Consider the following 14,223-nt stretch of genomic DNA (forward strand, 5'->3'; position numbering starts at 1 on the left):
GTGCTGGTGTGCCCACCATAGCTGTACCTTCCCGTGGCCTTGTGTAAGGACTTTGCGCATTTGCTTGGACTCCTTGAGGTTGGCAGTTTGTTTCCAAATAGGAGCGTTAAAAATTGGGTCCTTCTGGAGCAGTGACCTCTACGGCCACCACGTGAAGCCCTGCAAAGTGTGCTTGTGCCTCTTGCTGCCTCACTGCAGGTTTGCTTTTTGGATACGGGCATTGCGCTAATTTTGAATCTTTAACGCTTGATGAATGCATGAAATGAAAGCCCAGCAGTGACGGCTTCACATCGCAGGACGGTACCTCGAGGAAGGATGGACTTTGCTGAGTGGAGGCATCATTCCAGATCTCAGCAGAGAGATGTCCACACGTGAAAGCTGCATTTCCAGACTAAGCAGGGAGGAAGCCCCATCCAGCTCCAGCGCTGGCGGCGCTGGCAGCACCACTCATTTCCAGCAGCCTCCCTGCAGAGCTCTACATCCCACCTGGAAAACACTGTGGAAGTACTTCTGCTTTCACCTGTTTTCCTGGTTTTTGTCATGAACCTGGTCTGTCTGCATAACCCAGAGGTGCCCGCAGGCTGCATTGTGCAGTGCCCGCTCTGGCTGTTGCTTCCATCCCCTCCCTGCCACAGCTGTTGTGCTGTGCTTCCCACGGGGAAACTGAGGCACGAAGTGCTGCTGCTGCTCAGGAGGCAGTGGGACCCTCCGAGCCCGCTGTGCCCATTGGGCTGTGAGCCTGGGGACTCCCATAGCTCCCAGCGCGTGCCAGGCTGGGTCACGGCCGCCTGCGCCTCTGCACCACTCGACGTGGCAGCAGCGTCCCCCCGTTCAGCTCCATGGAGGGTGCGCTGGAGGCAGCCCTAGCATCCCCCTGCTATCCGGGTGCTGCCGCGCTGCCCTGTCGAGGCGGCAGTGGGAGGCGGGATTCCCTCGGCCGCCGCTTTCACTTTCCAGTTTCCAGCGCCGACAGGCTGTGGATTTTCCTGCCACCTGAATGCGCCGTCGGGGCAGCATAAAAAGCCGTGGAGATGAAGCAGAGAAGGGAGGTGAAGCAGCTCCCCAGCACCAGCCCCCAGCCCGACTGCCAGCATCTGAGTTCACTGCCTGCAGCAGTACCAACAGGGATCCAGCCCGGAGCGCTGCGCTGTGTCCTCTGTGCCTTCTGGCTCCACAAGCTCCTCGCCCCATCCATCATCACCTGCTCACTGTCAGGCTCTCGTCAGCATGATGCTGTGCCTCAGCTTCATCCTCCTGCTGGCGCTGGTGGTAGGGACCAGCCTCGGGGCTGCCATCCCCCAGGATGCCCTCAAGAGGAGCTGCAGCCTCTCCAAGTACCAGTTCCTCGTGCCCCATGAGCTGAAGGCTGTGCAGAAGATGAAGGAGCACTTTGTGAGTAGGGCTAGCAACAGGGGGCTGTGAGCTGGAGAGGGCAAGGCAGAGGGGATGCCAAATTCGAGACCCTCAGTGACAAGGTGGATGCTTTCTGCAGCAGTCTGGGCACAAGGAGGATGTTTCCCAAGGGAGTCCTGGGGACAAGAAGCTTGCTGACTCAAACTTCAACCTGGTTTCAACCCCCTCAAGGCTGACCAGATTTGCACAACGTCGCCAGCGGTGCAGATGACATTTTTTCAATGTCCCCCTTGGTTTGTGCCTGCAGGAGGACATCATGCTGCTGTCGGGCCACAAATGCAACACCAGGCTCTTCCATCGCAAGTGGAGCACGCTGGAGTTGTCGGTAAGAGCGTGGCAATGCTGTAAGAAGGGGGTACAGCCCCCTCCAGCCAGGACCTCCCCATCCCACCTCCATCCATCTGCACCATGGGCAGTCTTTGAGACCCAATCCTCCAGCACATTGCCATCCCTGGCAGTGCGGGTGCCTAACCAGGACACTGCTGCCCACAGGTGCCCGACCGAGTGATGCTGGTTGAAGCTGAGCTGGACCTGGCCATCGCCGTGCTGGGGCTCCCTGCTGTGCCCAGGCTCACGGAGCTGCGCCAGCAGCCCCTGGCCTTCCTCACCCAGGCTCGGGAGGACCTGCGAGGCTGTGTGAGTGTCCCTCCAAGTCCCCAAGCCCGTGCACCCCATGCACCCAGGTCACCTCTGGTCCTTACTCAGCTGCTCTATCGTAGGTGGCCATGGAGGCTCCTTCTTATCATCCCTCTGGGAAACTGCGGCACTGGCTGCAGAGGCTGGAGATGGCCAAGGAAACGGTAAGTCAGGGCAGGGGGCTCCGGGGTGTTAACCAGCTGCACGCTGCATGGGGCTGCTGCACCCCTCTATGGTGCAAACCTGACCCTTCTCACCACCACAGGAGACTCCCGGCTGCCTGGAGGCCTCAGCCATCCTTCACCTCTTCCAAGTGCTGAACGACCTGCGGTGTGCAGCCCTCCGGGAGCAATGCACTTAGTCCCTGCCGGTGGCATGGCACAGCATGGTACAGCACGGCGTGGCATGGAATGGTGCTCACCAGCCCCAAAGGATGTCTGGAGGACTGGGAAGAACGATCTTTACTGCATCACTGGACTGTAATTTCCTATTTAAGCATTTTTCTTATTTATGTGATGAGCTCAGGGAGCAATTCTTTTTCATAGTCTGTTAAATTATTGGGGTTTATTATAAATGACTTGGGAGGAGGTAAATGTATTTATTGGATATCTTTGTTTTGCTGGTTTTCAAAACACTGTTTTTTAAAGAAATCTATTTTTATCTGCTATTTATTACAGAGTACATTATATATATTTGCCTGCATAAGTTATTTCTTACATGCTATTTAATATGCAGAATAAAACAAATTTTATAAACAGATGAGCTGCCATCATATCTTTTGAATACGTTTCACAGTAACTTCATTCCTTTGGAAAAGTGAGGTATGGGGGAAGAGGAAGGATATTGGGTGAACTTTGAGCATTTGCAAGTAAATCACAAACCTTTGGCACTCATGTTCACCTCCAGCTGCCTGGGGACACCCCAAATGCCCCTTGGGGTTGCCTCTGGGGACAGATGAATGCTGTGGGTGGCCCCGGGGACAGGAGCCCTCTGGCCACCCGTGTTGGGTGGTGCGAAAGAGCACATGAGGCCTGGAGGAACACGCAGCCTAATGCAATGCTCACGTCCTAGCATGGGCTGGGCAAGCTCCTGGTTTGACCACCCCAGGGCCACTCAGCCATTGTATCTTTTGAATATTCTTCACTGTAACTTCATCCATTTGGAAAAACGGCTTTCTAACGGCTGCCTCCAGCGCACCCTCCATGGAGCTGAACGGGGGGACGCTGCTGCCACGTCGAGTGGTGCAGAGGCGCAGGCGGCCGTGACCCAGCCTGGCACGCGCTGGGAGCTATGGGAGTCCCCAGGCTCACAGCCCAATGGGCACAGCGGGCTCGGAGGGTCCCACTGCCTCCTGAGCAGCAGCAGCACTTCGTGCCTCAGTTTCCCCGTGGGAAGCACAGCACAACAGCTGTGGCAGGGAGGGGATGGAAGCAACAGCCAGAGCGGGCACTGCACAATGCAGCCTGCGGGCACCTCTGGGTTATGCAGACAGACCAGGTTCATGACAAAAACCAGGAAAACAGGTGAAAGCAGAAGTACTTCCACAGTGTTTTCCAGGTGGGATGTAGAGCTCTGCAGGGAGGCTGCTGGAAATGAGTGGTGCTGCCAGCGCCGCCAGCGCTGGAGCTGGATGGGGCTTCCTCCCTGCTTAGTCTGGAAATGCAGCTTTCACGTGTGGACATCTCTCTGCTGAGATCTGGAATGATGCCTCCACTCAGCAAAGTCCATCCTTCCTCGAGGTACCGTCCTGCGATGTGAAGCCGTCACTGCTGGGCTTTCATTTCATGCATTCATCAAGCGTTAAAGATTCAAAATTAGCGCAATGCCCGTATCCAAAAAGCAAACCTGCAGTGAGGCAGCAAGAGGCACAAGCACACTTTGCAGGGCTTCACGTGGTGGCCGTAGAGGTCACTGCTCCAGAAGGACCCAATTTTTAACGCTCCTATTTGGAAACAAACTGCCAACCTCAAGGAGTCCAAGCAAATGCGCAAAGTCCTTACACAAGGCCACGGGAAGGTACAGCTATGGTGGGCACACCAGCACAGAGGTGCTGTACTGAGGCATGGAGGTGGGCTGGGACTTCTGGACATTGTCCAGTTCAACCGTTCCTCAAGCAGGGTCAGCCAGCACAGGCTGCCCAGGGCTGTGTCTGGTTTTGTTGGAGACTCCACAGCTTCTCTGGGTAACCTGTGCCAGTGTCTCACCACCCTCACAGAAACAGTGTTTTCTCATGTCCACATGGACTTCCACGTGTCTCAGGTTGTGCCCACTGTCTGCTCTCCCGTCAGTAGGCAACACCAAGAGCCCCGGAACCTTCTCTTCCCAGGCTGAACAGTCCCAGCTCCCTCAGCCTTTCTTCACAGGAGAGATGCTCCAGACCCTTCATCATCCTCGTGGTCCATTACTGGACTCTATCCAGTCTGTCCGCGTCTCTCTTGCACTGGTGAGCCTAGGACTGGACCCAGCACTCCAGGGGTGGCCTCACCAGGGCTAAGCCGAGGGGAAAGATCGCTTCCCTTGGTCTGCTTGGAACACTCCTCAAGCAGCCCCGGACACCGTCCACCTTCTGTGCTACGAGGACACGCATTTGGCTCATGTTCAACCTGGCACCCACCAGGACCTCCAGGGCGTTTCCTGTCGAGCTGCTTTCAATGTGGGCAGTCGCCAGCACAGCCTGGACTTTGAATTCTCCTTGCTGAGCTTCATGACGTTCCCATCAGGGTTTCCTTCCACAGCATGTCACAGACACATTGCTGCTGGACCAGGCTCCCACACCAGCCTCTTCTGGTATAGCAGTAATTAAAAGCCTGAGCCCCAGCCAGGGTTCAGTGCCCTCCAGTGTGCAAGACCATGGCACTGTCTTCAACCTCTGCCTCCCACCAGAAATGCACAGGTTTATAAGAATAAGCTTTATTCACTGCAATGAGTTCACAATCAATACAACTATGAAATAAAAGCCCAAACAGCAAAATTATCATCACCTCCGTCACCGAGGTGAGGTACAGCTCAGCTGGGATGGAATCCCAGACTGGTTTGGGCTGGAAGGAACCTTAAAGCTCACCCAGTTTCAACCTTTGCAGGGGCAGGGACACATTCCACAAGACCAGGTTGCCCCAAGCCCCTGTGTCCAACCTGGCCTTGAACACTGCCAGGGATGGTGCAGCCACAGCTTCTCTGGGCTGTTAATAGGTGGCACCTCAGTAGAAAATCCCAATGGATATAAAAATAAACATGGCCCCAGGCAGAAAGGGGAGGAAGCAGGTCCAGGCCCTGCCTGGAACTCTTCAGTCTCAGTGGAGCAGCAGGAGAGTGATGGTGGCTCAGGGTCTCATACGGTGGAGGCCAGCCAGGTCATAGGGCAGTTCCTGTGGGGCGTTTCTTCCTCCAGATCAAGGTATGGGCCAGGCCGGGGTGTTCTGGCATCTCCAGCAGCCACCAGTGGGGCTGGAGCAAGGTCCACAGCACCCAGAGAGTGATGTCCAGCACCAAGATGATGTTCAGTGCCTGCTGTGCTGGGATGGCCTCATCTGCACCCTCAGGACCCAGAGCAGGGCTAGAAGATGGCCCTGGCATGCACACAGACTCACCACGAACCACTGCCACAGGCCCCTGCCAAGGCCAGGGCTGGGGACGCTCGGGTCACCCGTCAAGTCCCAGAGCAGCATCACATCCCTGTGGGACCGAGTTTGGCTTCTCTTTCCCACCACTGTGGCTTTTAGTTCTCGGGCACATTTCTGGTTGGAGAAGTAAACAAAACCTCATGTCTACATGCAGGCACAAGGAGATCCAGAGGAACGAAGGAAAAGCGAAAGCTGAGCAGTGAAACTGCGGCCACAAGCGCAGCACCAGCACTCAGGCTGGCTGCAATGAAAGGCTGAAGATCATAGAATCGTATCATCACAGACCAGTTTGGGTTGGAAGGGACCTTACAGCTAATCCCCATCCAACCTGGCCTTGAACACTGCTAGGGATGGGCAGGCACAGCTTCTCTGGGCACCCTGTGCCAGTGCCTCATCGAGGTCTCCTGGGCACCTTGCTTGGATGCCCGTGTTCCACTTGCCCCGAGCTGTAGCTGAGCAGCAGCGAGGGATTGTCACTGGTGGGATGCGGTCTCACTATGCTGGGCATTGGCACCCCGGCAAACACCTCACACAGCAGTGCCACGCTTCAGCACATCCCAGTCCCAGCCCCGCCAGCAAAGCCTGGCTGTATTGGGCACGGCTCCCGCAGAGGTGCTTGTGTCAGCTCCTGCCATGACTGCACAGGGACCCCAAAGCCAGCACGGGCTGTGCGCTGCGGGGTCTGCAGGGTGCTGGGGACCCGCCGCAGACATCGCTCCAGCCCTGGTGGTTCCCAGCCGCACCTGCAGGCAGTGCTGTGCTGGGAAAGTGGTATCGATGGAGCTCCCTCCTCAATGCACACAGCCCGGCAGAGCCACTGGAATGCCTCAGACAAGAAATTCCGGTACATGGGAAGTTCTGGGTGCAAGAAGGAAAGTGAAAACGGGCACGGCCGCAGGCAGGGGAGGCAACTGCCCGTGACTCATCGGCTGCTGCGTGTTGCCAGCATGGAAAAGCCTTGGCCACAAGTCACGCTGCGGGAGCAGGTGCAGGGGGAACCCAGATGGCTCCTTCCTGAGCCCTTTTGGAGCTTGTCTGGGATGAACTGGCTCCTGCCAAAGTCGCCAGGCTTGGGAAAGATGAGGGAAAGAACCAAAAACGCTGTCCCCAAAAGCCAGCTTAAAAAACAACCCCCCTGGGAGACGTGCAGGAGCCCATGGCCACGTGCTGAGGCAGGGGAGGGACATCGGGTGGCCTCCACTTGGCACCATCTCCAGAACTGTACCCACCAGCCCAGTGGGTCAGTGCCACCAAAGTGCTGCTGGCCCTACTGTGCACCCCAGAACCCTTCACCGCCTCTTGGTGCCGTGGGGCTGGCTTGTGCCACGCTGTGTGTCCCACGCTGGTGATGCAATCCCTGGTGTTACATCACTGCCAGTCACCTCCTGCATCACCCTGGGGCTGTGCTGAGCAACGCGCAGTGCTGGGGAGGGAAGGGCTGGTAGCTCCAGAGTTACTCAGTGAGGACATTGGATAGAGAGAAAAAACTGTTCAATTTAAAGATAAAAACCCCAAACAACACTTTGTCCCCAGAGCCTTTGTGCTGGCACTGGAGGCACATGGGGTGTCCCTGGGCTGTGGGAATTCACCCCACCAGGACAGAGCTGGGGCTCCCTACACGCATCCCCACAGCCGTGTCCTGGGCAGGAAGAGACCTCTAGTGCGTCCTGAGGAGAAGACAAGCCACCAGCCCCATCCTCACCCAGCAAGGGAGGTTTCATTCTGCTGCTCGCCCAAGCACACAGGGACCAGCCTCGCACCAGTGATGGGCTTTCTTCCCCCGGCTGTCCTCCTGGGACCCACTATCCCTCCGGGGAGGCACCAAGCAGGGTCAAAGCCTTTGCTCCCCACCCTGGGCAAGCTGAGCCAGCATCCAGTGACCCCAGTGGTGATATACCGAGGGTCAGGCACCCTTAGCCAGGGCAAGGAGGCTCAGACTCTGCAGCCATGGCAGGAGCATACCTGAGAGCCCCAGAACCCCACTGAAAAACCTCCAGCCCCACAAGCCTCCTCCGGGAGCGCTCTCTGAGGCAGGGAGCAGAGGTATCGGTTCTGCCTTTCTTACCCACGCACCAAGGTGTAACCAAGAGAGGCCACAACCCTCCCCATGGCATCAGGGCAGCATTCCTGCCAAGTGCAGGAATTACAGGAAAGGGAAGATCCCAGCAGAGGCTGTGACTGGACTGAAAATACCCAAAAGGCAAACAGGAGGAAACCTGTGCCATGCTGTGCCCAGCGTAGAACCCTGTTGCCTCTATCTGCCCCACCACAAAACACAGCCTCTGATCTTCCCTTTGAACAACAGTGGGCTGTTGGCCCTGTGGCAACAAGCCCAAAAAGGCTCCTGAGTGTGCTGTGGGGAAGAAACCTCCTGAGGGCTGAAGCAGCAGTGCTGGGCAATCCTGGGGCAGAGAAGCTGCTGCTACATCCACACCAGCCAGCAAAGCACCAGCGATGGTCACACAGTGGGTGAGAACAGCCCCTTTCCAGCTCGGCCTTAAGGGGCAGCACACAGCTCCCAGCTTAGCCCAGGCAGGGGAAGCGCAAACAGCCTTTTCTACCTAAAGCCCATCTGTCCCATGGAACAAGAGGCCACGCAAGGCCTAGGAAAGCAATGTAACCAATGTAACCCATGCCAGCAGGTGCTCTGCAGCCTCTCTTACAAAAGAGGAGCCGCAGCAACTTGTTCTCAGCTGGTTTTATTCCCAAGTGTGTAAGAAATGCAGAAAGTTTCTCAGCTGTTACTGTGATTCTCGTCTGCAGAGATGGGGTGCAGCCCAACCACCAGTCTGAAACAGGACCCTTCCCGTGCAGCCCTGGGGAGACTGGAGGACCAAGCTGGACAGGAACCCAAGAGCTGGCATAAGCCCTTATCTGCTTTCCACACCTCCAAATCTTAAGCCCCCAGAATTAATCTTCCCAAGGAATAAGAGTGGCACCAAGTGGGCTATTAGGAGACAACCCACTTTTGCCTGCCTTCCTTCCTTCCTTCCAGCACAGCTCAGAAGGGTTTCCTCTCATTGTGCCTTGCACCCCAGCACACAGACGTGCCTCACCCAGAACTCCACTGGGATCTCCCGAGAAGAAACTCCCATCATCTCCAGCATCCTGAAATGAAGCAGAAGAAGGGTCTCACTCTGCTCAGCCAGCTCCCACCTGACATGGTGTGACACCCACAACCAGAGATGAACCCGAATGGTTTGGGGTGGAAGAGACCTCAAAGCTCATCCAGTTCCAAGCCCCTGCCATGAGCGGCAACACCTTCCACTAGAGCAGGTTGCTCCATGCCCTGTCCAACCTGGCCTTGAACACTGCTAGGGATGGGGCAGCCACAGCTCCTCTGCGCACCCTGTGCCAGCACCTCAGCACCCTCACAGGGAAGAGCTTCTGCCTAAGAGCTCATCTCAATCTCCCCTTTGCCAGGTTAAAGCCATTCCTGTTGTCATGTCCCTACAGACCCTTGTCCAAAGCCCCTCTCCAGGTTTCTTGCAGCCCCTTTGGGCACTGGAGCTGCTCTGAGGTCTCCCCTTAAGGAGCCTTCTCTTGTCCAGGCTGAACCAGCCCAGCTCTCTCAGCCTGGCTCCAGAGCAGAGCTGCTCGCCCTTGCAGCATCTCTGTGGCCTCCTCTGGACTTGCTCCAACAGCTCCATGTCCCTTTTGTTTTGACCAGGACTCTTTGACTGTGACCATCCTTATTCACCAAATTGTCCATCCATCACATACATGGCTCCCCAGTTTAGAGGCAAGGTTTTCATGTGGGACAGTGTCAAATGCCTTGCATGGCGGTCTTAACGGCAGATGCTTCCAACACATACACAGAATTTGTCTTGGTCAATGAGTAAGTCAGCAGGCACACTTGCCCCTTCCCAGCTTTGCAGCAGGCCCTTGTTGTGGGCCAAAATAGGCTGGTCAAGATGCAAGTGTCAGTGTTTTCTCCTGTCCTCTGCTAGTCAAGAGGATAGCAAAGAAACCCAAGACATCTCTGAGATGAGACTTAACATGGATACATCAGTGCAAGCCCACTGTACAGCTACATGGACTTCAAAAGCTTTAAGTCAACTGACTCAAACTGATGTCAGTAGTTCTGTGGTGAGCTGAGGATCTGCTGTTTAACCTCTGATGTGTATCCCTCCACAAGGGGGGAAGGAGGGAGCACATCACTGCCCAGCTCACTTCCAGCTTTGAAGGGGTCTCCACAACCTCACCCTCCATGCCCTGCTTGTTTTCCTAAGCAGATTTCTCACCTCTTTTCTGTCTCTTGGAGGAGGGATTTTGCAGCTTCAGGGTCATTCTTCATAAAGGCTTGATATGGAGAAGATGACTCTAAGTAACCCACCGCACCAGCGACAGTCATGGGAATTTTATCAAAGATATCGGTAATTCTAGGAGACATGAGGAAGAAAGCAGCATTGGCAAGTTAAATTTTAAAGGCAGTGAAACAAGGACAGCAGATTGACAAGGTGGTGAATACCTGATACCATGAAATACCAACAGATGGAAACAACATCCAATTGTGGCATTTGGTAGGTAAGAAGCTCCAACTGATGCACTACTAGGGAAGCAGAGATGGTTCTAAGGACCATCTAACATAGTCTGTGACTTGATCAGCCCTTTCAATACAGGCCTATTCCCCTCCAGGAGCCAGGACACCAACACGTCTGCACCACCACTGCCAATATGTCCTTTATGCCTGCAGAGTCAGCCCCTGCCCCAGGCCTTGGTGGGGAGGCAGGCACTGGCTCCCTGCAGTTCTTGGCAAGTTCTTTCACTCACTCCACTGTTTCCCCTTCATCATTAAGTGATCAGCCCAGACCCTCAAATTATCATAACTTACCACAAAAAAAATCCCTAACCCAGTTCTGCCTTGAGCAGGAAGGGCTTTTGCACCCCTCAGACCTCACATGCTGGCCCAGCATAGACCCACATCCAATTCAGCAGAAGTGGAAGTGCAGCCCATGCTGGCCACAGTACAAAGACATGTGCTGGAAGCTGGCAGCTGCCTGCTCTGGCAAACCCAACTCTGTCTGGACTGGTGGCAGAGAGAGGAGCGGAGATGACACCTCTGTCCACTGCTGGTGCTGCACCGAGGGGGTTCTGCTCACCTCTTCTTGTCTGGGAACGGCAAGGCCTCGAAGATCTCTTTGTAGTCTTCCAAGACAAGTTTTATTCTGTGATGCGAGTATTTCAGAAGCAGGTCCCAGCACTGTAAAGGCAGTGTATTAAAAAGCAAACAGAGCCCTCCTGAAAGCTCTGTTTCATTTGGCCCTAGATCTGATGCATTCATAAATGTACTTTTTTATTAAACACTCTTGGCGTTGAAACACACCAAAATCTTTCTTAGCATCAAGAACTTCAGAATACTCTTTTATTATAGAGATAAGGGTCCTGTCCTGCTCCCTGCACTGCTGTTACTCATAGTGGAAAGTCTCCTTTTATCAAGTTATTAAAACACTCTCTGTCAAGAAACATCACTAAAAAAAACCTCTTTCTTTACTTCCCATTCTTTTCACTGTAAACAGAGCAAAAGAAGTCTCTTTGACAATACCAGCCCCCCCACATCTGCTCTGCAGCCCTTCTCTCCACATCAGTCTGCCTTATTAATCCTAATGCCCTCTTTTTCTCATCCATCCATCTTGCCATATCCCCCAAGCCCACTACTTTCCTCTCTGCCTCTAAGTACTACACACTTTCCCCTGCTCAGACCAGGAGGGGAAGCCCTGAGGTTTAGGTTTCATCACCTCACCTCCCTAAAGACCTGGGTCAGTTTTTCAGAGCACTTTCCATAGCGCAGACTCATGTCCATGGTGTAGGTGCTGATGGCCACGCAACCCCCCGGCCTGACCACACGCTCTGCTTCCCTCATGAACTTCTCAGTATCAAACCAATGTGCAGCAGTGAATGAAGTCAGGAGGTCCACTGAGGCATCCTTGAATGGCAGCTCCTCTGCAGGGCACACACTGGAAGGGGAATGGAAAAGGGCAGTGTGTAATATGGGAATTAGAGAGTAGCATATTAAGTCAGTACGTATTTCTTGGAGTTGATGATGACCACTTGGGATGTAAGACCATGGCTACTCAAAGTCTAGGATAATGCCCGCTCACACCAAGAATTCCATCAAATAGGATTTTCTTTGGTGCCAGCTGGCTGTTATAACAGTGACACTCAGAAAACTCCACCTCCACATGAGGACCTGAATTTTGCTGCCCCGACACTCACAGGTAGGAGACATTGGGCATGGAGGGGCCCTCCCTGGCCTCCTGGATCTGTGCTTCGCTGATGTCCATTCCCACCACTTTCTTGAAGTGCTCTGCAAGGAAGCGGGTGCCTTGTCCAGACCCACAGCCAACATCCACCACCAGTTCAGCAGGGTTTATCCTCTGCAGAGAGGAGCGGATGCATCTCAGCAAGCTATCACCCTATTTTGGTATTTTCACTCCATTTCTTCCCCCAGCATCCACACAGGAAGAGCCTTGGAACGGTACAACCCGTGGAAAAAGCTCTTCTATGCCCACATCTTGCATTAAGCCCTACTGATCTATCCTTCCCAGTGTCACCAACCAAGGTGACACTCTCATCAAGGCAAATGCCACCACCCCACCAAATGCCACCACCCTGTTTTCCCTTCAGCCTGGCCATACCCCACGCACCTTCTCCCGCAGGTAGCTGAGAATGGTTCGCTGCAGCTCTTTGCCTGGTGCAAACCTGTATTTCTGGTAGATGGCTGCGTGCCCCCTGGTCTCGAACATCTGGGTGGCCATGCTGGGGTGACCTGGCATGTGGGAGGAGGCAGCCAGTCGGGTTTGTCACCACAGAATCCAACTCCTCAGCATGTGACCCTGAGGGCTGGACTCTCCATTTGCTGGCAGGGGCCCAGGGAGGATTTTGCCCATGAGGCTCCAGGCAGAGTGTGAGCATGCTCTCCAGGCATCCCTCCCACAAGTATGAGCTAATCTCAAAGCAAACTAGTGGCGTCTGACAAGGAAAAGCCTTCTAGGTTTTTAAACCCTTCCTCTCCTTACTCCTTTGCTTTCCCCATCCGCTTGGGTGCCTTCTGAAATAAATCACCACTCCAGCTGGACTGTCTGTGAAATTTGGGGGGACTGAGCAGAGCATCAGAAAAAAACTGACTGCAGAAAAGTTTGTTTCTAAAGGAAATCCGTGTTTTAGCGTTAGCAACACGATCACAGCAACTCCACCCTGCGTCTCCTGAACCATCCAGCGTTCCTTTTGTCCCTTGCTGCCCCAGAAGTGTCCAAAGTCACTTTTAAATACAGACTCACCCCCACAGGCAGGTGAGCCTGGCCTCACTGCAGGACCCCTCAGGCCTCCCATCACATCAGCCCCACATACACAGCACCATCTGCCCAGCATTCAGATCTGCTTTCACAGGTACAGCACACAGATCCCTTGCTCACCCATCAATTTACCCTCCTCCAAGTCCTATAAACCATACTGGGCAGGCTCCCACAAGTCCCTGATGGGCTTGATGATCTTAAAGGTCTTTCCCAACCTAGCTGATTCTATAGCACGCTGCTCTTCACACATCACAATGTACCAGAAGGCTCTTGGCCATATGACTACACCTCGGTAGCGTGAGGACAGAGCACAGGAGCCTGTCCAAAGGCCTCCCTGCAGCTTGACCAGCAACTGCTCCTCTCACATGCTTGCAACAAGCAAGGCAGAAGGATGCAACGACAGCGAGTGACACAACTATCAAACATCAGGCAGTAAAGGGTTAGGGCATGTCGTGGTGCAAGAAGGGACCCTGAACTGCCCCTGGCAGGCTACAGCAGCCCTGCCAAAACCCTTTTCGGAGGGGAGCCCTCGAGGTGCCTTCCGTGTGCTCACTGCAGCCTTGTCCCACCAGCAACCCCCTTTCTCCCAACTCCCACGCAGCTTCAACCCTCCTCTTACCGCTCCCAGCCTCGGCAGCTCCCAGCGCGCCCCGCTGCCGTGCTCCGCTCTGGGCAAGGCGGAGGCCCGGCACCACCCGCCCGCTGGAGCAAGGACCGGAAGACAAGGCTCGGCGCCTCCGCCCCGCCGGGATCCGGCCCCGCTGCAGCGTTTGCGCGGTTCTTGAGCCTGTGATGAGCTACGGACCGCGAGTGGGGGTGCGGGGCGGCGCTGCGCACCCCGGGGAGCGGTGCGAGGGGCAGCAGGTGATGCAAGGCAGCAGGAGAACAGGATTGACGTGCTGCGGGCACCCCAGAGCTGTACTCACAGGGGTGCTGGTGTCCACCAGAGAGCAAAGGCGCAAGCAGAGCCTTATATGACACCTGCACTGACTATAGAACACACAGCGTTGGAATTTCAGGACTAGGCAAAGCCCCTCCCCTGGTTTGGGGCAGGATTTTACCCGCTTGCCTGCTATAGTAATGCTCATTCCATACAGCATGAAGCCAGCATGGCCCTGGCTCGCTTGAAGCACGTTCCCTTCAGTGTGTATTCTGCACAGGACTGTGAATCTGTGCTCAGTAACACAAACTTTAAGCCCTTCCTAATGTAAAGAGAAATCAATGAAACTCCCCCGGGGACTGCAGATGGAGGCTGCCTT

The 14,223-nt window shown here is 54.9% G+C and overlaps 3 protein-coding genes across 3 annotated transcripts in view; 1 reads left to right on the forward strand and 2 right to left on the reverse strand.

Moving 5' to 3' along the window:
- UBE2F (ubiquitin conjugating enzyme E2 F (putative)) overlaps nucleotides 1–14,223 on the reverse strand; it is a 358,305-nt gene that overhangs the window by 93,625 nt on the left and 250,457 nt on the right. The window lies entirely within an intron of this gene.
- LOC133267945 (interferon lambda-3-like) lies at nucleotides 968–2,592 on the forward strand. Its single transcript, XM_061450728.1, has 5 exons — nucleotides 968–1,392; nucleotides 1,661–1,738; nucleotides 1,906–2,049; nucleotides 2,133–2,213; nucleotides 2,315–2,592. Exons 1-5 carry the CDS (start codon nucleotides 1,228–1,230, stop codon nucleotides 2,408–2,410), a joined length of 564 nt encoding a protein of 187 aa, XP_061306712.1. The 5' UTR covers nucleotides 968–1,227; the 3' UTR covers nucleotides 2,411–2,592.
- LOC133271702 (putative methyltransferase DDB_G0268948) lies at nucleotides 8,423–12,458 on the reverse strand. The gene is made up of 6 exons (XM_061458104.1): nucleotides 12,317–12,458; nucleotides 11,886–12,046; nucleotides 11,413–11,626; nucleotides 10,772–10,872; nucleotides 9,914–10,051; nucleotides 8,423–8,777 (listed from the first exon to the last, which is right to left on the reverse strand). The coding sequence occupies exons 1-6, from the start codon at nucleotides 12,443–12,445 to the stop codon at nucleotides 8,687–8,689; spliced, it is 834 nt and encodes a 277-aa protein (XP_061314088.1). The 5' UTR covers nucleotides 12,446–12,458; the 3' UTR covers nucleotides 8,423–8,686.

The sequence above is a fragment of the Pezoporus flaviventris genome, unplaced genomic scaffold (assembly GCF_033815535.1).
Source record: "Pezoporus flaviventris isolate CSIRO_AGI_PZ_B2104156 unplaced genomic scaffold, CSIRO_AGI_Pfla_v1 ptg000001l, whole genome shotgun sequence".
In the NCBI taxonomy this organism is placed as follows: Eukaryota; Metazoa; Chordata; class Aves; order Psittaciformes; family Psittacidae; genus Pezoporus; species Pezoporus flaviventris.